We start from the raw sequence: 24535 nt of genomic DNA on the forward strand, positions 1-24535 counted from the left end.
CTCAGGCTTCAGGAGGCAAATGAACCTTGTTCACTTCTCTGAGAGCCCTAACCACTAGGCAAGGGGTAGGGAAGCAGCTCTTAGTTTTACCATCAGAGGTGGACATCAAGGTCCACCCTCTCTTTTGCTCTGACGGATGCTGTTCCCCTCCGTCCCACTGCCTGTGAGGCTGCTGGCTGGCGTGGGACAAAACTGCAAGAGCGGGCTAGTAATCAAATAGCAGAGAGGACTGGGGGGAGTGTTGCAGCCCATGCCCTGGCCTTGTTGCTTCCTAATGAAAACATGTTTTCAGGGGACAAATAGGCCTTCCTGCAGCCCCCAGTGAGGTGGCAAAGCTATGGATAAATACAACATGGTTTTCAGTTAAGCTCACTGCTTTGTATATGGGATGCTTGTGAGACTCCCTACATGATGTAGTGAGCCTGGCTGCCACACTGGGCTCTTGATCCAGTGCTGGAAGCTATGCCTGAAGTTTAGGTGCCTAAAAGCCCTTTAGAAGTGTGAGACTGTAGCATGGTGGCACAAGAGCAATAGCTGCAGGGGGACCTCCAGCCTCCAGCCCTTTGTTGCTGCCCCATCCCATTACCTAACTGCATCTACATATTTACATTTGTGTGAGAAAGGAGCTGGCACCCTGGCTTGGATTAGAAGAAAAACCCTTTGTTGTTTTGCAGATAGTGATTTTTCTCACCCTGAGTTGTGCTCTCTGCTGTCAGTACAACTGAGGGGACAGCACAGTGCAGTGCAGGGAAGTGTGCAGGAACAGGGGTGAGATGTGAAATGCTAAAGCCCAGCATTGCCGCTCAAAGTCTCTTTACTGAAGCACATAAAAACACACACTTGTCTTTCTTAAATCCATCCCAACCAGGGTTTTCAAGTGAGCTGAAGGGAGGAAGGTACTTGCATCTTAGCAAAATTCAGTGGGACTGCATGCCTAAACCAATTCCGCTCCTCTCCAAATCTATAATGGTAGTAAACAAATCACATGGGTACATGCAATAAACAGACAAGGAAGAAAACACTTAGCTAAAGCCATGGTGAAGCAGAAGGAGATATCCCCACTTGTATTTCACTGTTAATCTGCCTTCATCAGGGCAAAGAGGCCATTATAAAACCTGACCTGCCATTTGGAAACCTCTTGCTATTTTATACCAGTTCACCCTACCAAGACACAGCTGCTCTTCAAGCATAATGACACCTCCTGCCCCCACCAAGGGTCAGACCAAAGCTGCTCTGCCCTGCTCAGCCTTATGAGATGGGCTGCCTCCTCTCCCAGTTCACGGGGCTGATATGCCAGGATAAGCGGTAGACAACTTACTTCGAACACTCGTGATGCCGCAAACTTGTGCTGGCAAGTCTTCAGCATCGAAACAAAAGATTGCAAACCTGAGAGTGAAGATTAATCCTGGCATTCAATGCACTCAAAAGCACTAAGGAGGGGATCCTGTGTGGAAACCGATTTTCTGTCATTTCCCTCCAGCTTCCTCTGGCTGACCGCAGCACGGATGGGGCAGCCCCCATGTGCCTGCTCCTAGGCTTCAAGCAAACAAGCAGGCTGTGAAGGCAGAACTCACCTATGATCAGAAGAAAGACCCCAGCTCCATAATCCACTATGGGGTGGAGTTTGGAAACGTATTGCTCCTCCATTGTCCTTTGTGGAAGTGGGTGAAGGTTTTAAATCAAAGGCGAAGTGACTGTAGGGGCAAAGAGACTCTTCCTCATGGTTTGCCTGCTGCAGATGTGAGCCGGGCAGTTGGGTGCTGTCAGTGTGAAGGGACCCTCCTGCTTTCTCCTCTCTCCCTCCCTCTCATGTGGCAGGGGAGAAGCCTGGAGTGAGGGAAAGGCTCCCTCCCTGGGGAGGCAGAGTGAAAGCTAGGCAGAGCCACTGCCAGAGCGATCCCGCCTGCCTGGCTGCCTGGCTGGCAGAGCATCTCTCCACCCACCCCCTCCTCTCACACCGCTCTGCTCCTTGCCTTGTCAAGAAACTTCACAATGCAAATCCCCTCAGACTGCCATCGCTGAGCAAAAACAATCGTCGTTCAACCATCAGCAGCCTTGGGAAATAAATCCAGGCTGTGGGATCAGGCAGGGGAAGGAACGTTGGGAGTTTTGTTTCCCAGCGTTATGGCTGAGTATGGGGAATACGAGGCTGGGGTGGGGGATTGCTGTGTTGAAGTGTCAGAGGAAAGCTGTTTGCTGCAGGGCTTCGGAGGGGTCACAGTCACACCACTGAAGGCAGGACTTCCAGAGCTGCGCTAGAGGATGCTCAGCCCCGAGTGCACAGCTGCAGAGCACCACAGCAGAACCAAGCTCTGAGTTCACTCCAGTGACACACCAGTGTTTTACTTGGCAAGCAACCAGAGCAACACCTCATATCCAATACCTGAGCCTAAAAATCATCATAATGCTCTCTTGGTCTTTATAAACAATGCCAAATTTTGCTCCAGCCCCCAAATACGTGTTACAGGCTTATCTATCAATTTACATATGCAGGGTTTGGGTTTGGTGCATGCAAGTTACAGCTCTGTAGTTGCAATGCCATTAACTTGACTTTTAGCCTGGGCACACTGAAGCACAGCCAGCACGTTGAAGAGCAGATCTATACTACATTATTTAATTCCAGTACCTGGATATGCTAAGCTCCATTAGCATCATTCTCTGCTTGGCCTATTTTACTCTGTTCAGACATAGGGAATTTTAAGATCCCCAAGAGCATGTGTGCGATCTAAGTGGAATATAGGTGCTTCAGTATAACAGTAGCAGCCTAAATTCTGAAATCTCTAGGAAACTGAGAGATTTTAAATGCTTTGAGTTTCACCAGAAAGCAACTCTAGCCATGCACAGATATGCTGTCACCTCAGCTTTGCTGAATGCCTCTGTGCTTTTTCCCTGCTGAAGCTGCCTGGGATTTACACACCAGGGATCCCAGCACTGAAGACTTTGAGGAGTTTAATTCAGCAACCAAGTACACACATGCAGCACAGGGCTCAGCAGCACTCACAGCCTTCTCAAGGCAACTTTGTCCTAAAAGCTTAGCCATCCTCTATGAAATGGAGAAATCAGTTTCCTCCTCTGTTTCACAGACTCAGGTACATGTTTTTCTTGTAAGAGGGTTTCATTCTGCAGGTTATAGATGCTTTGGGATGAGGAGAATGACGTAACAGGGAGATGCTTTCCTCTCTACTTGAAGCTGGATCGCTCCACACTCAAGTCACAAGATTGGAGGGAGAAAAAACAAATGGTATCAGACTAGTGTGGTGCTGAAGGGAGTTCTTGCTCCAAAAGTTGATATATTTTGCAATGAACAGCTACGGCATTAAAAAAAAAAAATAATCCCTCTGCAGGGGTAATGGTGGTTCAGTATTGGCCACTAGCTACAGCTTCAAAGGGAATCAGTCTCACAGAGGTGCTGCTCAGGGTATAGTTATCACCTCAGAGAAACAAAATCCCTTTCTCTGGGACCATGGCCCCACATCAGGATTCCCTACTGGCAGCATGCTGGGTGTTACGTTGACACAGACACGAACCTTATTTTTAAAGGAGATTGAGTACTACCAAGAGTTAGGTGGCTTCATTAGCCCACACAATGCTCTAGTTCCCAAATCCTGCTGCTAGGAGCTAAATGTAGGCAAGATACAGAGGAGGAGAGCAGAAAGGGAATGTCTATTTTTCCATCAGAGAACAAACACTGTAGTTCATACCATTATCAGAATGGAGATTTCAGGAGATGCTACAACCTAATGATTCCCATCCTCAGAAACCACTTCCCTGCGCTAAGCTACTTCTTGACTGGGTCTGGCTTATGTGTAGTCAGCTCAAGTGTTTCTGAAAAATTCCCCCAGCCCACCCACGTCACTCCAAAGTCAGTAGAAGCACAAAGGAGTCTGCATGTATTCATGGCATAGATAAGTACTAGGAGATGGAACAGTTCTTCCCCAGAGCTTATAAAATTCTGATTCAGTGACAGAAATTGCTGGCCTGAAAAATCTGAACAGATAAGACAAAAAGGTTGTGAGGCTGCTGTTTAAACTGGGCAGCTAGCAAAGCACAAGTTATGGGTAGAGGGGAAGAAAAAACAGGCAAAAGGGACTTTGACTCTTATCTGGGTGAAAAGAGACCAATGTTCCAAACCTTGATCCAATGAAAAGAGCACATGAAGTCCTTACAGAATCACTGAGGCTGGAAGGCACCTCTGAAGTTCATCTAGTCCAAGCCTCCTGCTCAGAAAAGGATCAGCTACAGGATTGTGCAAGGCTGTATCTGAGGGTTTGTATATCTCCAGGGATGGAGACTCCACCACAGGTGGAGCTCCTCCACTGACAACTTATTCCAGTGCCCCTTTGTGGTCTCATTCAAAGTCTCATACAGTTTTCAAATAAAGATACCACCGAACCCAAGAAATCAAGCATCTACTCATTAGATGTTCAGTGCAGATGTCCTTCCCTGAATGTTCCTTGGTAGCAGATATTCAACTGAATGTGGCTGGTTGTTGCAATGCTTCTCAAGGCTTGCCTGTATAAGCAAGTATCAGTTTAGTCTAGGAAGGTAGAGTATATATGATACTAATTATAAAAGGAAGTTGTTCTATAAGAAAAGGCTAAAAAAGGAGAGATATGGTGTCTCAAAAACATGGCTAGTAATGAGAGTGAGTCTTAAATAGCTTGATCAAATCAGTGTAGTCTTTTCAAGAAAGAGAGTTTACCATTTGATCCCAATTTGGGAAGAACTGTCTGCTAGAGTCCGCAAAAGACACAGTAATTCCTGTGACAGGAAGCAGAAGATTGCTGCATTCTGACAATTATACCAATATAGTGCACACAAAACCATAATATTGGTAAATTAAATAATGCCAGCACCACAAAGGTTCTGGAATTCGACTGTTCACCTTGTTAAATTCATGGAACAGTTGTCAGCACTGTTTTGGGCTGGGCCTGCTACAACTGTTCTAAGTCATTCCAAGGTTCAGGTCAGCTAAAATTGGCCCAGAACCATTCCCAGCAAGGTCATCAGTTTTGAAGACTAAGTGGCTCTGTTTAGTTCCCTAGTACAGATGTTGCCCGTGAGTTTTGTTCTTATCCTGGGTACACACATTTATCTAAGAAATAGATTCTCAAGGTGCAGTCATTAGATGGGAAGTAACTGTTTTAACGGATTGTTAGCACTCAGACAAAGCTTAAAATGCTGATAAAGAAATATCTTTGGAAAGTTTCCTGATCTGTTCTACATGATCAGCTTACCTAATGTTTCTTTTAGTCCTTTCTTGGTGAAAGCATGACAGAAGGCTCAGTTCAGGGAGCCTGATGTCACTCAAACCAAGCCAGATCTCCTGCTTTCCCACTTGTTGCATGGTCCATCCTCTCACTACCGAAATAAGGCATTGAATTTCTTCAGGCAAGCAAAGAGAAACCAGAGGCAAGATTAAAACCTTTTGCTGAGAATTTAATAACTCCCTCGAGACCCCACTGACTACATCAGAAGCCTAATCCTCTTCCAATTTTTGTGGGCACCTTAGATTACACTGTGTGGCTATTTCATGCTGGTTTAGATGGCATTTCATTTATTGTGAAACTCTGATCTTAGCATTCACATGGGGTAGGATTACATCAACAGTTCGGTTACGAAATGGAAGAAAAGAAAATAAATGATTAAAACCAGAAGAGCTGACTGATCCCAAATCCAGTGCATTATTCATGTGTCGTTTAACAACAGCAAGTCGTACCCAGCATTATCTTTCTGCACGTCAGATCAATCTAGATTATCTGTTTACAAACAAAGCATGGTCAAAGTTTATACATCTTGGCAGACCCAATTTTGGGGACCATATTTTAGAATTGTTTTGTGAAATTTTGCTTCAGTTTAAGAAAGTCTTCTTTAAATTAGAGAGATGGAAGAATAAAGTTGCTATGTATTCACTTCTGAAAGGTTATATGAAACTTTGAATGAAAAATGAACTCACCATGAAATCATATATACATATTTGTTGTAAATATATACATATATATAAAGCAAGTTCCTATTGTTGATGTAAAGCAGGGTATGGGTTGAGTAATTACTTGATGCTACCAAGGTAGAACATCCTTCAACTTTATTCTTACTTTCCACTTGTGGGGTGTGTGGGGGGGGGGGAAGTATCCTTAATCTGTAGGAACAAGGGAGTTATTCTGAATTACCAGTTTGCCAGTACATGGTAGTTCAATTTGCAGAGATAAGATGTCTCAATGTTTGGAGCTCTTTCAGCTAGGAATATTGAGTTGGGTTTGGTATCATTTGTCAATATCATTGATATCTCCTGATATCTAGAGAGGGCTATGAATCTATGTCCCTATCAGCACAGAATTCACGTCTCTCAAAAAGAGTCATGTGTCATTTAGAAAAGCAGAATGGCTTTGCTGTTCCAGTTTATCTCCAGCTGCTCTGTCCAGATCTTTTCTTCTGTGAAGACTCTGAGATTTCAGGCTGAGTAGAGGACTGCAAACAGTCTACTTGGGCAGTCCCTTTTGGGTGCTTTCTCCTTACTTCAAAACAAGTCTGATGCACACTAAAGTTTTTTCATTAACAAATGCCACCTTTTTCAAACTCCTTGGAGGAGATAATTTCATCATATTCTCCAGGAATTCCTACAACTTCCTACCATTTAACTATTAGGCTATCTCTGTAGTCTTACTTTTGGAAGCTCATTTTTGAGCTGAGACCTCTAGCTGAGCTTCTAGCTTTCACCTCCATTTATGAAAACCAGAATCAGCATTTAAGTTGAATTCTCAAGAGTCTGCTCATGAAGTTTTATGTTTTCAACAACCAAATCTTGTTTAAGCTGGTATTTGCAACCTCAAGCATAGTAATTTGTAAATTGTTTTCTTCTGGATGTCTGCACTGACTTGCATGTTATTGCCTGAGGGGTTATTTACAAAGTCTAAATTTGGTCTAGGGACACCAGCCTCCCTAGCTTCCCCCTACAGTAACTGAAGGTAGCTGCCCCCTTGAAGAATCCAGCTTGGATTAAGAAATTTTGCTCTTTCACTAAAAACATTTTTACATATAATACTGCTAGTTAATGCAGTCAAAGTGAGTACAGCTCTCCACCATAGCAATTAGAGACTCACCAGGAAGACCGGACTTGCAGCTGTTATTCCAGAGTGTTTGACCCCAGAGCAGAAAATCGACCCCAGACACAAGAACATCTTGTATGCGCAGGACTGAAAGATGATTTTAAGACTTTTTATGTCACCTTTAATCTTCACTTTTAAGAGCTGTTCAGTGCTACTGGCAGTTTGAGGTGAGAGTAAATAGCAGTTTAACACTAAATGAATGACCAGTGATGGAGATGTGAGGAAACAAAAACTTGTACAGCTTCCACGCTAGGACTAGTAAGTATATCATGGAACTAAAGCCAGAAGCTCACATGTATTAAACAGTGATGCCATCAGCTTTTGTAGCTGGTAACCATTGATACTTATTCTGCATTGGTGAAAAAGAGAGGACAAGACGTAAGCTGTGAGAACAGTTGCATGTGGAGTAAAGCTGTGTCATGTCCCTGACAGGACAAGCCAGCTCTTTTCAACTGGGCAATAGGCTGCCCTCTGAGGGATAATTTTTTATTTTTTTTTTCCCCCAGAGTTCACAAATATGAAATGAAAGGCACTAATTTGAGAAGCAATATGAAAACAAGACAAAGCAGAAGCATAGCATGAGGTGGAAAGGGAAAGATGGTAATGCGATATGAAAAGGTTAATTCAACATCCAAGTATGAAGCGTATTATAGGTTTTTCTTTCAAAGGTGTAAAAAGACAGACACTAATTCACTGCGAGTGGAAAGGAAATGGCACCAAAGGTGCTAACATAATATGAAAACTACTATTATGTCAGGAAAAGAGACAAACAAAATGTATTGCCCGTGGTGTGGAATTTGACGATGGAAACCTGCTCACACTTAACACGGTGACAGTGTTCCCAGATCTCAGTTTAACAGTAATATGAACAGCACTAACCCTCTCATTTTCAAGGTTTCAAAGACAAATTCATATCCTGTTATGCTGGATATTGCATCAATAATCACGAGGGGACACTTGCTTGCAGTTCACGTAATTTTCCAACCATTTATTCAGTAGTTTTTGGTAGCAAACTCCACTGAATTTTCCTTTCCTTTGCATTTTGGTCCTGCACTTCATGGTTCCTCTGTGTCATTAAGACCACGGGAAAAAGTCATACAACTTGTAGAATGGACCACCCAGCAGTCTACCATCACAGGAATATCACTGTGTAGTAGCTTTGTATCTTCATCCTCTGCGCACCTCTAGGCAGACTGCAATGACATGCAAGACATGCAAGAGCATGGCTAAAGGGAAGGATGAACTGGGAAGCAATGCATTGCAGCCGCTTGCACACCAAAAAGCCAGTGAACAGACTGAATCGCTTAAGACTCTACAGTTCTGTGTAACTGTAGCATGGTGGCAATGAAGACTTGACTGTCTGTGATCCTAAGCTCAGAAGTGTCCTGGAAGCAACAAAATAGAAATCATGCCACTGGGAGCCAGACATCAGAAAGGGCTCACAGTGTGTAGGGTTGGGACCATACCTGCCCAGATCCCTCCAGCAGCACTGGGAGCAGGAAGGCCAGCTCTTCAGGACTCTCCCCAGCTTCAAGACTAGTCCCAGCTCTTCTTCTCCTTTGTCTCTTTTTCATATGACCTAGTGCTGATTTGGACTCATTCCTTCCTGATTTGAATGACAAAACTCAATTCTCTCCACTTGTCAGGGAATCATGCTGAGAGGTAGCAGTGCCCCAACAGCACAGGTGGAACTGGTCCTTCTCTTTGTTCCTTAACTTTGGTAGCAGGACTAGGATCTGGCAGAATCAAGACAGGACAAAACAGGCTGTTTGTCATGCAGAGTCCTATGGAATGGCAAATACTAGAGGGTCCTTTTGAACATAGGCATGAGGACAATAAAACTCACCCAGTGCTGCCTCTGGTAGATTCCATTGATTGCATTCTTGCTTGTGTTGGTGTTGCATGTTCCACTGAGGGACGGAAAGGGGAATTTGTTTTGAGGAGAGTTTGTTAGATTTATTTAAAGGTAGTCAGAGGAAAGGCTTACCAGAGTAGGAGATGAGATCAAGGTATTTTTAATACTTTTGGGGACAGAGCTGAAGTATATACTCATATTCTTTAACCAAATGGTGCAACCTAGTTGTGTTTACACCATGGTGTCTCTGGACACTCTTTGGGTTTACAAACACTGCCTGCAGGACTGAAGCTCCAAGGCTTCAAAGGCAGGAATACAGCAGACCAGGAGTGTGACACCAAAGCAAACATGGCTGTTTATCCAGCTACTGCAGACAGACAGTGGATTAGGGTTCAAGTGTGCAGTCATATGGCACTAGAGATGAACTTGATGGTACTGCTCTGGCCCTGCTATTGCCTACTGTGTGATACTCATTAAGTCACTTTTTTCTTCTTTCTGCCTCTGAGTTATTCACTGAGATCGTACATTTTTCAAGGTCTGACTGATCTACTATTTCTGCTCAGTGTCTGGTAACAATGCAGTGCCATTACCGGCTTGTGCCTCTCAGCACCATTGTGATACAACAATAGTTTTAAGAAGGAGGCCAATTTTCTTTCATATTAGGATTTGGGTAATTTTACTCTTCCTAATTTATAAAGGGACCCACACTGGGAATTCAGAAATGCCAGGATTACAACTTATTATTTAGAGACACTTGGAAGAGAAAAATAGCTGAGAGACTGAATCCCATAAAAATATGCTGGAAAATATGAGTGGAAATTCATGGAGATGCTTCTCTTGGATAGAAAAGAACAGGTTTCCTTGTTCAATCTGAAACACAATGTTTAATGGAGAAAGAAAACAGAAAGACTGGGAAATAGACACAACAGAGACTTGATGATAACAAATCTCTTATTAGGTAGAATGGGGAAGACAAAACTTCTGTTCCACAATAAGCTGTGGTGGCACCAACAGTACCTTTTAAATGACTCTGTTAAGGACAGCATTCAGTGTAGCTGCCTGCCTGGCAACTACTAATGCAACAATGCACTGCTAAGGCAACATCCCTGGACCTTAACTTCATGTGAAAGACATTACTTGGCTGAGTGTGTTTAAGGGTGCTGAGCAGCAGGGATGGCACCAGAAGCCTCATGTCAAGACCCTCTGTTGTTTTCAAGGTCTTTATCAAATTTGCAAAATCACGTTCAGGTCTCTTTTTCAGCCTTCAGATTGTATTTATGTGAGTGAGAGAAGTCACAGGTATTCTGTCTTGAGTTCCTTTCCGTGGCCTTTTGACCATTTCAGCCAAGTAGTGCTTAATCCTCACTATACAAGTGCCAGGCTTCAAGCTGGCTGTAAAAATGGCACAGAGTGGGACTGTGAGACAAAGAAAAGAAACTACCATACTACTTTCTTGATATTATTAGATATTAGGCACTAACATTTAATTGCTTGAGTTTTCCAAGTTAACCAAGTTGCAGCTACATGTTGCTTTCAGGCAGCACATCCCACACCTCTGCACTGAAAGGTGCTTTAGGGTTTACTTCCTAGCACTTCACTCCTTTGCAGTGGTGAGAAATGTCATTTTCAGGGGCATAAGAACCATCAGATGGTTTGGGTTGGAAGGGACTTTAAAGATCAAGTAGTTCCAAACCCCCTGCCATGGGCAGGGACATCTTCCACTAGATCAGGTTGCCTAAAGCCCCATCCAACCTGGTCTTGAGCACTGCCAGGGATGGGGCAGCCACAGCTGCTCTGGGCAGCCTGTGCCAGTGACTCACACCCTCACAGCAAAGCATTCCTTCCTGATATCTAATCTAAATCTACCCTCTTTCAGATTAAAGCCATCCCATCTTGTCCTATCACTCCATGCCCTTGCAAAAAGTCCCTCTCCAGCTTCCTTGCAGGCCCCCTTTAGGTACTGGCAGGCAGCTATAAGGTCTCCCCAGGGCCCTCTCTTCTGGTTGAGCAACCCCAGCTCTCTCAGCCTGTCTTCATAGGAGAGGTGCTCCAGCCCTCTGATCATCTTTGTGGCTTCCTCTGGACTTGCTCCAACACTTCTGTGCCCTTCTTATGTTGGGGGCCCCAGAGCTGGATGCAGTACTGCAGGGAGGTCTCATGACAGTGGAGTAGAAGAGATCATCTAAGTTGCAGAAAATAATTCCCACAAGTGTTAATAACTTGCAGTCAGGTGCTGCATCATTGCTCTTGATACTTGACAGAAAACAAAAGTGGGATCAGGGGATAAGTAAATAATTTAGTGGATATTTCCTGTATTTGCACAGAGAAACTTTCAGCTATTTCCTCCGTGTTTAAAAATGGCTCAGCTATGCTTTGCTAACATGGAGTTGTCCCTCTGATTACCTTCCAAGGGCCACTCTGCAGTTAAAAACTAGTAAGAAGATAAAAGTCCTTCAAAAAGTTATGCATCACTGCAGTGTTCTGCATCTCCAGGTATGTATGACACAAATTCCTCTGCTGCTTAAGTAATCTGTACATTGGAAAATATAGTCTCACTTTTAAGACACTGGCTCAGATAATTCTGTAATAGACCATGTTTAAAAACAGCAATTGTGAATACTTTCTGCACTCAATTACACTGAAAAAACAGAGATGAACCTAGCCTCAGAAAAAAACCACCAAACAGTCTTGTGGTGAGGGCCCTGGGGAGTGCTGAGTTCAGTTCCTTCCCTTGCCACAGCCTTCCTGTCTGCTCTTCGGCAAGTGATTAAATCTTTCTGTGCCTTAATGCCCCAAAATTAAACTATGGAGATCAACAAAGCTTTCTTCTTCTTCTTCATTACATTCCTTAAATTGCTAGCACGCTTCGTGGCAGAGTTCTGGCCTGTGCAAAATCAGCATTCCCTCAGGCAATGTCTGGACATGATTCAAAGGCTATCAGTATGCCAGGGACCATTCCTGGCGGGCAGTTTCCCTCCTGTGTTGGGATGCAAGAAGGTTTAGGCAGGTAGATCCAAGCTGTGCTATGCCACCTGCCCTGCTGCTCAGAACACAGCTAATGGCTTGTTTTACTCACATAAGCACAGAGCCTGGGAGCAAAAGGGGCTTGTTGATGTGGTCTTGTTGAACTCACATCAGTGCATGGGGGCAAAGCCCCATGACCCACTTGGGTTTATCTGGAAGTAGAGATGCTTGTCATTTGGATAATCCTTCCCCAAGAGCATTTTCTATTCAGTCTGTATTGCAAACATGTTTGTTTGTTTGTTTGCAGGCTCCACCTCTTCATTAGGAGAGAATCTCTGTATTCATTCAGAAGGAAAAATTCTAGGCCATCTTTATCCATTACAGTTATTTAGAAAAACTCTGACAGCCTGAATACAGCAGACACAAAAACGATGAGGTAAATAAAGAACCATAATTATGAAGCTTTTTTTTACTTATCAGTTCCGTGTTACTGACTTGTGACCATTTTAATGCGTGGAGTTGACAGGATAATATTAATCTATTTTTGCCTGTAACTGGATATATTAAAATATTTGTCTGTCATGTACTTAAATGGATTTTATAACCCTAACATTAGAAGCAAAACTTATTTATCAGCTTGTAACTGAATATATTAAAAACTGTCACATGTACTTTAGTGGATTTTATTATCCTAATATTAGAAAAAATCTATTTCAGCTAAACAAAACCATTTAGAAATTTCAAATCTAGTTTAGACTGGTCATCCAGACTTCTAGAGTCGACGGTGAAAGACAGGCGTTCGTGGTGGAGAAATATGCACCTTATCTGAATGAGACCGGTTGCCATTTGGAAGTGCATTTTGACATTACAGGGAGCACAGAGAGGTGTCTTAAGCAAACCATTTGGTTTGTGGTGGTTGGATTTGCTTGAATTAAATCCTGTCCTGACAGACTTAATCCAGGCAACACAAGAAACCTATAAGGAAGGATGAACTGGAACCCAGGTGTCTCAGATATTGAGTTAAGGCTTTAAACTTTGTGTATATTCTCCTTGTTTCCATTACTACTAAAATCTGAAATTCCTCAGACCATGCAACAGCCATGAATCCTGCTTGCTATTTAAAATGAAAAAGTATTTTAGCCATCCAACTTTAATATTATTTTCGCAAAGTTTTTAAATTACCAGTTTTTTCCTGTAGAAATACAATTAGGACAATGATGTTATCAGTACTTGAATGATCCTAGTTTGACTGTCAAAGTCTTATCATACTGACCTGGATATATGGGGGAACATGAGTTTGCTACTTTGTTGGTACCTGTAAAGCTCGTAAGGCAGTACTATGTCCTCTGAGGTATTCTCTAGGCACAAAAGAGTAATCTCTCCCAGAAACTGAAAAGGAACATTGTAGCAGTGGGGTGAGTAAAAGTATAAGTATTGCAAAAGCACCCACAATGCCACAAAAATAAGACAAATCCTTAAACCCTCATGTTTTCTCTCCAAAGTCTTCACTTGCCCCAAAAGCTATAATGTCCTTTCATGTTAGTTATTAATGAAGTTTCAAACTTCAGTAATACAGTTCAATAATGTATCTCCTCTTATCAGTTCTCCCTTAAATAAGCAACACCTCTGCCTGTCTGGGAGAGAGGAAGAACATGCAGTTTTATCCCAAAAGTTTTGTCTACCTTGAATTCTTACCAAAGGTACTTTCAGTCCCCTCATCACCAGAGGTAGGTTGTTTAATCCACCAGACCTGCTAGCGAGATATAGGCTTCAAGATGGTCAAATGGTGTAAGGATAGAGATTGTATGTCATGGAAACAGTTATTGACAGATTCACATTCTGGTTACAGTCCTGTAAATGTTAGTTACCCACAGGTACCCGTTACAGCACAGTCAGAGACAGGAACCCTCCACATGAAACATCATCCCATCTCCCTTCAGCTGGAGGTGACCTGCCCTTCATAGATCATAACAGGAACCTATATAATCAGTTTAAAATAGACTCCTTCGCTTACTCCTGTCTCTGGTGGGCCAGCTGACCAGACTGCTGTGGCTCTTTGAGGAAGGAGGTTAACACCCAGATTGGATGGGGAAGCTGTTCTTTGTAAACCACAGACCAGTGGCAGCCTTGGACCACATGGACAAAGGGAATAAGTATTGGTTGCTGTGATAATGAAGACTGTGGAGATCAACCAAGGCAGAGGAGACTCAGGCACCAAGGGAAGGGATTCTTGTGCTAATGTATACTAACAGGGTAGCATATACACAGCACTTACAACTGAGTGAGCCCCCATATTAGTCTATGACTCACTTTGTTCTGCCAGCACTGCTGCAAGAGTGGCAACCTTTGGCAAAACATTAATAATAAAAACCAGAAGAATGATGTTATCTTAAATTGTGGCACCCAGCTGCTAAATTAATGTATGCCGAAATCCCAGGGTTTGCAAAGCCTGCTGAAGCCAGTGGAAAGATTCCCCTTGACCTCAGTGGGCTGTGAATCATTCTCAAATGAAAATGGAGCTCCAGTTCTAGTTGCTGTTCTCATCTCCATGCAGATTAGTTTTGGGACAGATCCCATATCAGCCATGATGTTGGTAAAACTATTTGCTGCTGATAAGGTGAAGCATATCCTCATTGTACTCTGAAGTGAGGATGGGATGAGTTCATGTAATCCTGTTAGACATCTACATCTAAGTTAATTACCCTCTGCTTCTCTGGTACTCAATGGAGAGAAGTCAGCATTTCATCTGTAACTCATCACTCCAAAATGGACATCTAAAATAGGTCAGATGACTCATACTCTAAATGCCTGTTTCTTCCCATTGACAATAAAGGGAGCCTGAGGTAATTTTCTCAGATTCAGACATTGACATGTGGTCAGAAGAATTTCTCTCCAAGCATCTTCATTAGACAAGCTTCAAAAATGTTGTTTTTATATCTGATTGCTAAATCAAACAGCTCAGTCAACACAGATCCTAGTGGAGACAGGTTCAGGTAAACCCAGGTGGCTTGGAGTTGTCTTGCATTAACTACAGGGCTTTGCCTCAGCAGGATTTGATATTAACAGCTTTAAAATATACTAAGTTTTTCAGTGACAAGATGGCCTTCGATGTGCCCTGATCTGGTTACGTGTTCTGGGTGACAGGTTCAAAATGGTCTCAGGTATATTCCAAAACAATAACGGAATGGACAAGCCACTTCATATTATTGCTATTACTTTGTCCTCAGCAAGCCCTCATCCCACTGGTGAACAGGACAGCATGAAATTCAGCACCAAATTCAAACCTAAATGTGCATGTCTACCACACAATCCAGGCTGTCCCGTTGTACTTACTGGAGAACTAGTCAACAGAAGCAATAGAGACTGGAAAGTAATTCACCTGCCTAAATGTAGGTATCTACTTTAGAGTGACTTGGACTACAATCCAGGCTCTGTTTGCTGTAGGAAATCCCTCTCCAAACCAGGAATTTGGCCACCAGCTCCAGCGTAGTCACTACACAAAGAAAGTAGCTAAAATTAGGTAACTGTAGTTTAATCCCATCCACTGGAAACTGCTCACTTGGTTGCCCAGTAATAACATCGTTACCTGGGCCATATCCTGACAGGATAGAGAGTGATGAGATGTGCCATATCCTGGACCACTAGAACTGTTATGTCAGGAGATGATGAACTAGTACATAGATAAAAAGAATCCAAAATAAGCTTTGAAGTAACGATTTCATTCTGAAGTAAAGTTTTCTATAACATATAACATAACATTAAATATATGTTTCTTTAAAGCAGCACTTTTCTAAAGGGACAGGAAATTTTTTATACTTGTGGTTTTGCTCATACTGGAAATGAAAATATACAGTGAAACTTCGACATTTGCCATGAAATGGAAACACTGAGTTTCAGACAGCTCAAGTAAATTCAATAAAGCCCTGCAAAGACAAAGTGTACAATATCTTTAGCACAACCAAAACCATAAACTGCCTCCACAAGGGGACATGTAAGTATGACTGCCAGTCTTTGTTGTGTCGGTCTGATCCCTTCCACCAGATGTTTCTTGGATGATAGTCCAGACACACCAACATAAAGCTTCTCACGGAATTACCCAAAACATAATAAGAGTCCTTGTGTATTTGAAAAGCTCTATTCAGAAACACAGTTTCTAACTTGGCACTTACCCTCAAAATATTCATGATTGTCAGCAGCTATTAAAAACAATAATAACAATGGCTATTTCCATAATAGCTGTATTTTGAAATCTCAGAGCACTTTGTGAACTTAAGAGACTTATCTGAGATGTACAGACTCATATCATCTATTAGGGAATGCAGCTCCCTCTGGGGCATGAACTGGACTTCTGTTCTCAAAAATTCTACAAAGAAATACAGATAAGGCATGAATACAGATTTCTGAAAATTGAGCCCAGTTTGGATTTTCAGGTAGGCTGAGTAAGTTTTGCTGTCAGGCTCTGCCTGGAAACTATACTTAACCTTAGAAAGAGGGGAATGATTTCTTTTTTAATGAGCAGCAGTAAGTAGAATTTCTCTTTTGCACTAGAGAGATGGCATAAGGTTTCAAGTACTGCAATAGTAGACAAGGGAACTGGTGCAAGGAGATAGCATGGGCTGCAGAATTGTCACAGCAATAAATAACATTAACTGTCTTTTGGGTTCCCATTGATACAGCACTGAGCTGGCACCTGGGACACTAGGACTGTGTTCCAGCTTTCTGTTTAGGCAAGAGAGTCCTTTGTGTTTGGTTTGTTTTTTTTTTTTCTCTAAAATGAGATCTCTCCTTTGTAATATCTTTTGAGAAGCCTGTCTTAATACATATATGGTTTGTTTTGTTTCTGAGTAAACCACAACTACTCAAGTAACTTTAGCTAGGGAGAAGTCTGTCAGTGTGAACCTTTCCACTTCTGGAATATGTGCTAAATGCAGGCACAGCAAATGATGTTCTGGAAAAAAACCAAATGCTGGTTTTGTCTGCCAGGAAAAGAATGAAGCATCTTCCTATAGCAGGTCACAGGTTGGTGTCTGGGGAATCACCAGCTAGTGGCTTGGAACAGTTTAGAGAAATCATGTGTGCCAAATAAGTTTCTTCCTACTCCCTCTCCTTGGAAAACTCTTTCAATTGAGCATTATATGAACTATATTTGTCAGAGCAATGCTTGCTTGTGGGCCTCATCTGTGCTTAACTACAACATAGCCAACTGATAAGTCACCTTAGTAATCATCCTACTCTAATGACAAGTCCATGCCACTCGGTGAATGCCTCAATCACATCTAACATGCTGTGTAATTGTCACTTATTCAAAACAAAATGATGGGAAAAAAAGACTATTTTGTATTTGCATTAACGGAGTTTGCTTGAAGCTAGACTTGGTACTCTGCAATGTGCGGAGGGAAATCAATTATGGAGAGAATTTTTGTATCACATAAAATGCCCCAGTGTTTTTCCATTATTAAAAGTAACCTAACTATTTTAGGATGGAATGATCTAAGGTGGAAGGAACATACAAAAATAGGCTAGGAGGGACCTGATGTGTTTAGCTGGGGAAAAGGTTGCAAATATGAAAAGCTTTGGCTTCTTTTCCCTAATTTTCCATAATTTTAAATCCTGACAGCATGAATAATATAGTTGATTTTTGCTATGATTATAAAGCAGCTGCAGAACATATACCAACGTTGAAAAACAGCTGAAAAACCATTTATGTAGTTTGTTTTCAATTGAGACACCCCTCCCAATTGCAGAAAAGTAACCAAGATGACTATAATTCTATAAGCTGCATCTGATCAGCATATAGTTCAGGTTTTGGAGGGATTTTTAAAGAAATCTTCTGAAACAAACAAACAAAAAGAAGTTATTCATATGTTATAGTCAGAAAAAATATCTTTTTATGTAGTCAAATGAAATATCCTTTTGGCAGCCCATAACAGAAGTCCTAACTGAGGTTTCTTCCTCTTCATGTACCAATTTAGTCTCTCTTGCTGATGACTTTAGTGATTAGTGGACTAAATTTGCAGACAGAAGCTTCTCAGGAAGTTACAAAGGTACATTTGGAAGGGAGTCATCTAAAGTAGTTTCTCTGGTCATTCCCTCTGTTTCTCTATCTTGGGAAATTATCCTTGGCCCATGTTAACTCCTGAACTCCGTATGGAAATCTCTTAGGAAAGTTTTAGTTTGCCTGGATCCAAGCCAGGCCAGTACTTTGTTGACAGTATAGATATAGAGTTCTGCTGCCTTGTGCAGGTGTCTGTCACTGTTTAATTTGTTGGTGTAGCCTGACAGAGACAGAGATGGATGGATAACTTCCAAATGGCAACTGGGATCTAGCCACCCAGTTTTGGAGGGTAAGAGAAATTTACAATAGGGCGTGACCAGATGACACCAAAAGGCCTCCAAACAGCAAAAAAGGACTGCCACATGCAAAAAAACATGTCAAGAACCAGCTAAACGATCAAGTAATATCCAGTCAAAAGAAGCAGAACATTCTCCATTTTGAGTGAGGTGCCCTAGCCATTAAGTTCAGTTTATCATGCTTTCAGGTTGGTCTTCAATTCTTGTGCCTGTGAAGAAACTTTTCCATAAAAAAATCATGTGTATTTTATTTGATCTGGTGTGGATATTTTATTTGAGGTTATTTTAAGTCCATTAAGGAATACACCAAAACTAAATAAAGAAGCTTTTTACTGTTATTCATGTTCAGCCAACTGAATTGAGCTTGTAGCCAATATTATCAATGGAGTATAGAGAGGGATTAGCTGACCAAATGTAGCAGGTAGACTGCATTGTCTAACTAAAGGTGTTGACCCATTTGAGATGCCCTGATTTATCTTGCCTGGTCTACAGATGGTCTTCCAGAAGGGCTCATTTTCCCCTTGTATCTGTCATACCTGCCAGCTGCCACAGATGTCTCACATGCCCTATGAACCTTAAATGGTTCTAGACACCCATGTTTAGGCAACTGAACAATGTCTGTAGTGGCTCATCAGCTTAATTGCTCCCCAGGGTCTGCCTTCTATAATGGGAGCTTAGACACTTGCTCCACCTGTAGACACATGTGGTGAAGGTCTCTTAATCTGTAGCTCAGTGTCATTTTAAAGACTTGGGTCAGTTCATAGATGGCCTTCTAGCACTGTTTTAAATGCTTTGTGATACGCATGACATCTTCACGGGGCTGGCCAATATGACACAATTACGATACCTGCTCCTTCTAGACCAGCATCAGAAGAACCAATCAGGTAGCCTAAGGTTTCCCAGTCAGCCAAAGGCACCTACCTATGTGCAGGTAACTGCACTGAGCTTCATGTCTTGATCATACCCTGTCCACCAACAAAGCTGGTTGCTTCTTGTCTGCGCAACATGTATTTTAGTTTTACATGCTTCACTGAAGAAAACTTCACACAGATGGTAAATCATTAAATTCCTTCCATTAAGTAAACATACTTTCCTTCAGCTGCGGGTTACCCAGCAACAGACAATTTGGCAGCAATAGACTTATTTTTATGATTAACCTTGTCAATCCACAGGCACTTGCTTTCCCAAACAGCTGACCTTTTCCTACAATATTATTTTTGACAAGTGATGGCTCATTACTCTCCGTTAAACTGTCAGTATTTTAATGTTCAGTTTTCAAATTATTATCAAAGGTGGAGGCACCAATATCCTATATTAAGATCTCCTCACATTTTCCACAATGAAGTCTTGCTATGCTGGAACTTTCAAGCTGAAATTTCCTTTGCCACATTTGTTTCACATGGATATTTTTTCAGAAAGGTTCAATAAAAAAAATAAATCAGTCATTTCCAAGACCAATGTTAAGAAATATTTTTTGTATGGAAAATAATACAAATAATCAGTCATACACTATTGCTGAAAAGCTCTAGCATTTCTGTGCTTTGATGCAGGAATCTGAACTCGAGCCATACATATAACCCTGGGACAATGTTGTGTCTTTGGCTGTTCTCATTATGTTCTTCCAAACACAATACAGCTCTGAGCCCCTCCAAAAATCAGTTTATACATGCTCAGGAGGGACTTAGTTTGACAGCTGTATTGTCCAGTGTGCTGGCATTCCTCCCAGCACAGCTCCTTTTTCCACCACCTCTTGCATCATTAGGCCCATCCACCCTGGAGTCACTGAGGCTGAGCAAGGCCTTCCCTGTAAAGATTTCTCCAAGAAGATGCAGGTCACCAGAGTGCTGGATAGAGATACAGAGAACAGAAGGAATTGCTGGAGCCCCTACCATGCAAAGAAAGTTGTGAACTGAAGCAAATTAAGATTTCTGAAAAAATTATGATAAGCCTGGGTGTCAAAAGATTTTGGAGAGAAAGAACAAGGCAAGAGAGCAGAAAGATGAGAATCTGGGGAATGCAAAAAGAAAACTGGCAGGTAGGAAAAAGGGACAGAAAACTATAAAATAATAGAAATAACAGCAGAGGGAAGAACAGATTCTGCAATGTTTCTTGCAGAACATGGGCAAGAGATGAAGGGAAGTGGATGGCTTATGTGTTTTACCATTAAAACACAAAACCTCCAGGACTCCCTCTCTTCTAGGGAAACAGCTCTGACCAGGACTGCAGGACAGAAATATTTGGTATCATCTCTTGTTCCTCTCTCAAACTGCAACAAACCCCACAACCCAGAGTTTTTGGCTAATTGTTCAGACCAAAACTGAAACAGAACAAGGTCTTAAAAAAAAAAAGGATTTGGTACAATGCTCTGGGTGATGGTCTGTTTGTGTTGAGAAAGGAATGTACTCTGAATAATTAGAAAAGGTTCCACAGACAATGTTAAAGGAATGTGTTCTGAATAATTAGAAAAGATAAGGTGGGCACCTGAAGGAGATAAGGAGACCATTCAGTCAGGAAATCGTTTAACAAAGAAAATTGAAAGGTCTATTCCACCTAGATCCCACCTATTATGAATGGAATTACTTGGTGTCAAAATCAAATGAATATGTATGTATGTAAAGATGTTGTAACCTCTCATGAAAACTGTATAAATCACCTAACTTTTCACTGAAAACTTTGGAGCTAGTTGGTCCGGTGTGAATCGGGTAGCTCCCCAACGTTGCATGAAATAAATACCTTTGCTGCTTAAAGACAAAATTTGTCTCTGAACAGTTACTCTGTGCCGTTTTGGCATCAAAACAGGAAACAACATTTAGGTTTTAGTGTGTTACGAGCTCTTTCTGCATACCTTCAAGAACAGCAGCTTTGGTATCAGACTGGTCTCCAAGTGTGGCTTTATAAAAAGCAGTTCTTTGATTCAGAACTTCTCAGTCCTTGCTGGCAGGCATTCTCCATCTTTCACATCAGAAAGGCACAAGAGAACTGCAGGGAAAGCAAAAGAGCAAATTCAGAAGAATGGACTATGCTCAATTTAGCAGAGAAAGGGCTGTGTATTTCCAGGTTTTCCTGAATTCTACCTTGGATATCTTTGCCTCCTGATTTAGGGAAATGCTGTGTATGATAATAAACCAAACTCTGTTTCCAATTACCAAGAGCTGCAAACACTTGCATAATAGCACTGCACTGTTCTCTTAAAGCAATGTGAAGAACTTGAAACACTTTGCAAACAACAGTGATTTACACAAACCTGGAGAAAAATGAAGAGGGGAAATCAAATTTCCTGGCTCCGATGCCCTAACCATAAAACTGAATTTCTTCCCCAGTCTCACAGTTTTAACAAGCTCAAGGTGAACTTAATGACAAGGAGATCAGCTTGGGGCAGAAAGTATTGAAAAGAGGAGTGCACTGCGGACTTTCTGTGACTGTCTCAATCCCCAGCTGCACCTCTCTGTGGGCATTTGATGCTAGAAGGCTCTGTCCCAAAGTGTTGCTCAGCTCTTTGTCAATGACTAGCTCCTCACTGATGTGTTCTCTTCCCTCTGGAACATTCTTTAGTGAAGCTGTTTGGAAAAAAAAAAAGAGTTGGCAGCAGTGTGAAAAACAACCCAGCAGGTTGTACAATAAAAGAAGCCATCTAATTACTAAGTCTTGGTCTGTTATTGCAACATCCTGGCTCTTAAAAAGCTCTCAGTCATTGTAGATCATAGTCCTAATGCAGCTGATATTGTGCTGACCAACCCTTCTAGAGATATTTTTCCTCTTTACGTTAGCTGATTAATGATTTCATTTCCAACTCATCCAGCCTGCTTCTATGCTATTCCAGCTGGATCTGTATTCAGTTACCTCTTCTCCTGCTCTAATTGCCAAACTGTAACTGCTCTTACATTATCTTCCTAGGAAAATTTCTCTGACTCCCCCTAGTCTAAAAGTGACATTATCTTTTACCCCTGGAGCTTCAGGCTTTTTGCTCAACTACAATATTTCCAGCTTGACTTTTTGTTACATGCCAAACCCCCAAAGGTTTAGCTGAAATTACTAATGACCACTATGAGCAGTGGATGTCTATGGCCAGATGACAATCTGAAAGCATCTATAGGTGACCATATTTGTCTTGAGGTTTTAAACAGTACATTGTAATGCCTAGTAAAGGACTTGTGTTGCCATCTGCCAGCATTTACAAATGGCAGGTTCTGCTGGTATCTGTGTGAGTGATAATGACACACAGCCACTAACAGAAATGGAACCAGGAGCATGAAATACAAAGTGGCATGTGCAACTGCTGCAATAATAGTATTTATACAGGAGCAGCACTTAGAGACTGTGGTCACTGTACTCCACTAAGCAAGGTCCTATGCAAACAGATACTTATGGAGAGGGCCACATGTACTCCATTTTAGTCTAGTAGCCAAAGATTGCAGATTAGGAGTGTAATTTCCATGGATTTCTCCCATAATCAAGAAAGACACACTCTAAAAGTGATAAGAGTACCTCATCTCTGCTCTCACTGTACAGCCATGGGTTTCAACCTTCTTCAGCCTGCAATAGTCTTAATGCTCTCTCTTGGAGGCACAGAGCCCTGGCTGGCAAACTGAAGCATAAGACCTTATGAAACTACTCTCACAGGCCCTTCCAACGTACAGCATTAGAGGCATGAGGATAAAAAACCCCACTGCTCTAGAAGCAGCTTGGGGTGACTGCACTCTCAAGTTATGCATTTCAGGCCAATGCCTTCATAGAATCATAGAATCATTGAATGGGTTGGGTTGGAAGGGACCTTTAAAGATCATCTTGTTCCCACCCACCCACCCCGCCCCCGCCCCCCCCCCCCCCCCCCCCCCGGCCACGGGCAGGGACCCCTCCCCCCAGCCCAGGCTGCCCCCAGCCCCGTCCAGCCTGGCCTTGAGCCCTGCCAGGGATGGGGCACCCACAGCTGCTCTGGGCAGCCTGGGCCAGCGCCTCGCCGCCCTCACAGGGAAGAATTCCTTCCTAATATCTAATCTAAATTTACCCTCTTTTAGTTTAAAACCATTCCCCCTTGTCCTATCACTACAGGCCCTACTAAAAAGACTGTCCCCGTCTTTCTTATAAGCCCCCTATTGACAGGCCACTATAAGTTTTCCCCAGAGACCTTATGTTAGTTAAGGTAAAACTGGGCCACCATTCTGGCCGCAGAGGTGTCAAAAATTCATCCTTCAAATATTTACATTTTATTGGGAATACTTCAGTTTCTCATAGCATTCTAGATTTTCTGTATTGTCTTTCAAAATTTATTATCTTCCATAAATACAAGAGACATATTTGATCGTTAATCAGCACAGACAGTTTCAGTACAAATCAGCGTCTGATTTTTATCTTGCAGACAGGAAGCTGTAGGTTGCTGCGTTGTTTTTGTCGAAGTACATTTTTCAAAAATGTAGTATCTCATATGCATTTTCCTGTTTCTGTCACTGCTATCTAGAAAATCAAATACATTAATTGGCCAAGACACACACACATGCATGGATAGTTATAATCGAAGCTCATAAATAAAGACTTTCAGCTATTAATAATTAGTGGCAACTCCTCCTCCAGTTAACAGTGGATCTGCAGATGCTCTCTTTCTCTCAGATTTGTCACAAAGTTAGTAGGCAGAGCAGGCACAAGCATTGTGGCAGCAGATTTCTATCACTCTACTGCAGTTTGAATTTGCAGAACACAGTTTTGTGCAATGGGCTTGGAAAGGCAGCCCCACTGTTCCCCAGACTCACTTTCCACAGGCCAGATTTATTCTTCAGCCATTGCATGCTCACTCTGTTTGCTGGATGATAGTACCAAGGAGTACTAGGCTGCAAGTTATAGTTTGTTACTTTAAGGGTGGAAATACTCACTTTCAAGAAAAAAGGCTTCTCATTTATAGCCTTGTAGAGTTTTCACGGTTTCGCAGGTTTGTTTTTTTTTGGAGGGGTGAGATATTTTTCAGATAAGATTGTTTAAAAGTTTATGCTTTAAAAAAGAATGGAAACAAATAGTAATCTCCTTCCAGTGAGAATATACAAACAACTAAAACATTCCCAGTTAAGCATTTCCTCAGATGCAGACACAGATTACAAGAAACACCAGCTGTCTGAGTTGTGACATCCTTCTCAGCTGTTAACCCCTGCACTTACAAAATGCAAATTTGGGACTAGCTCAGGAAAAAAAGATTCAGCAAACCAAACGGCTGAGGCATAAATCACTACAACAAATCAGTGTATACATCACTGAGAATTCAGGTATGACTCTC

At 42.0% G+C, this 24535-nt stretch overlaps 1 protein-coding gene across 2 annotated transcripts in view; it reads right to left on the bottom strand.

Annotated features, from left to right (window-relative positions):
* LOC308064975 (opsin-5-like) overlaps positions 1 to 24535 on the bottom strand; it is a 35629-nt gene that overhangs the window by 9556 nt on the left and 1538 nt on the right. The window contains exon 2 of one of the 2 annotated variants that reach the window (XM_080390336.1): positions 1575 to 21255. In XM_080390336.1, coding sequence (XP_080246462.1) covers positions 1575 to 1647 — 73 coding nt within the window. In that variant the 5' untranslated portion in view covers positions 1648 to 21255. Of the gene's footprint in view, positions 1 to 1574; positions 23089 to 24535 lie in introns of those variants that run through there. The other variant, XM_080390335.1, reaches the window with a different exon arrangement.

The sequence above is a fragment of the Falco punctatus genome (genome assembly GCF_963210335.1).
Source record: "Falco punctatus genome assembly, chromosome: 5".
Classification (NCBI taxonomy): domain Eukaryota; kingdom Metazoa; phylum Chordata; class Aves; order Falconiformes; family Falconidae; genus Falco; species Falco punctatus.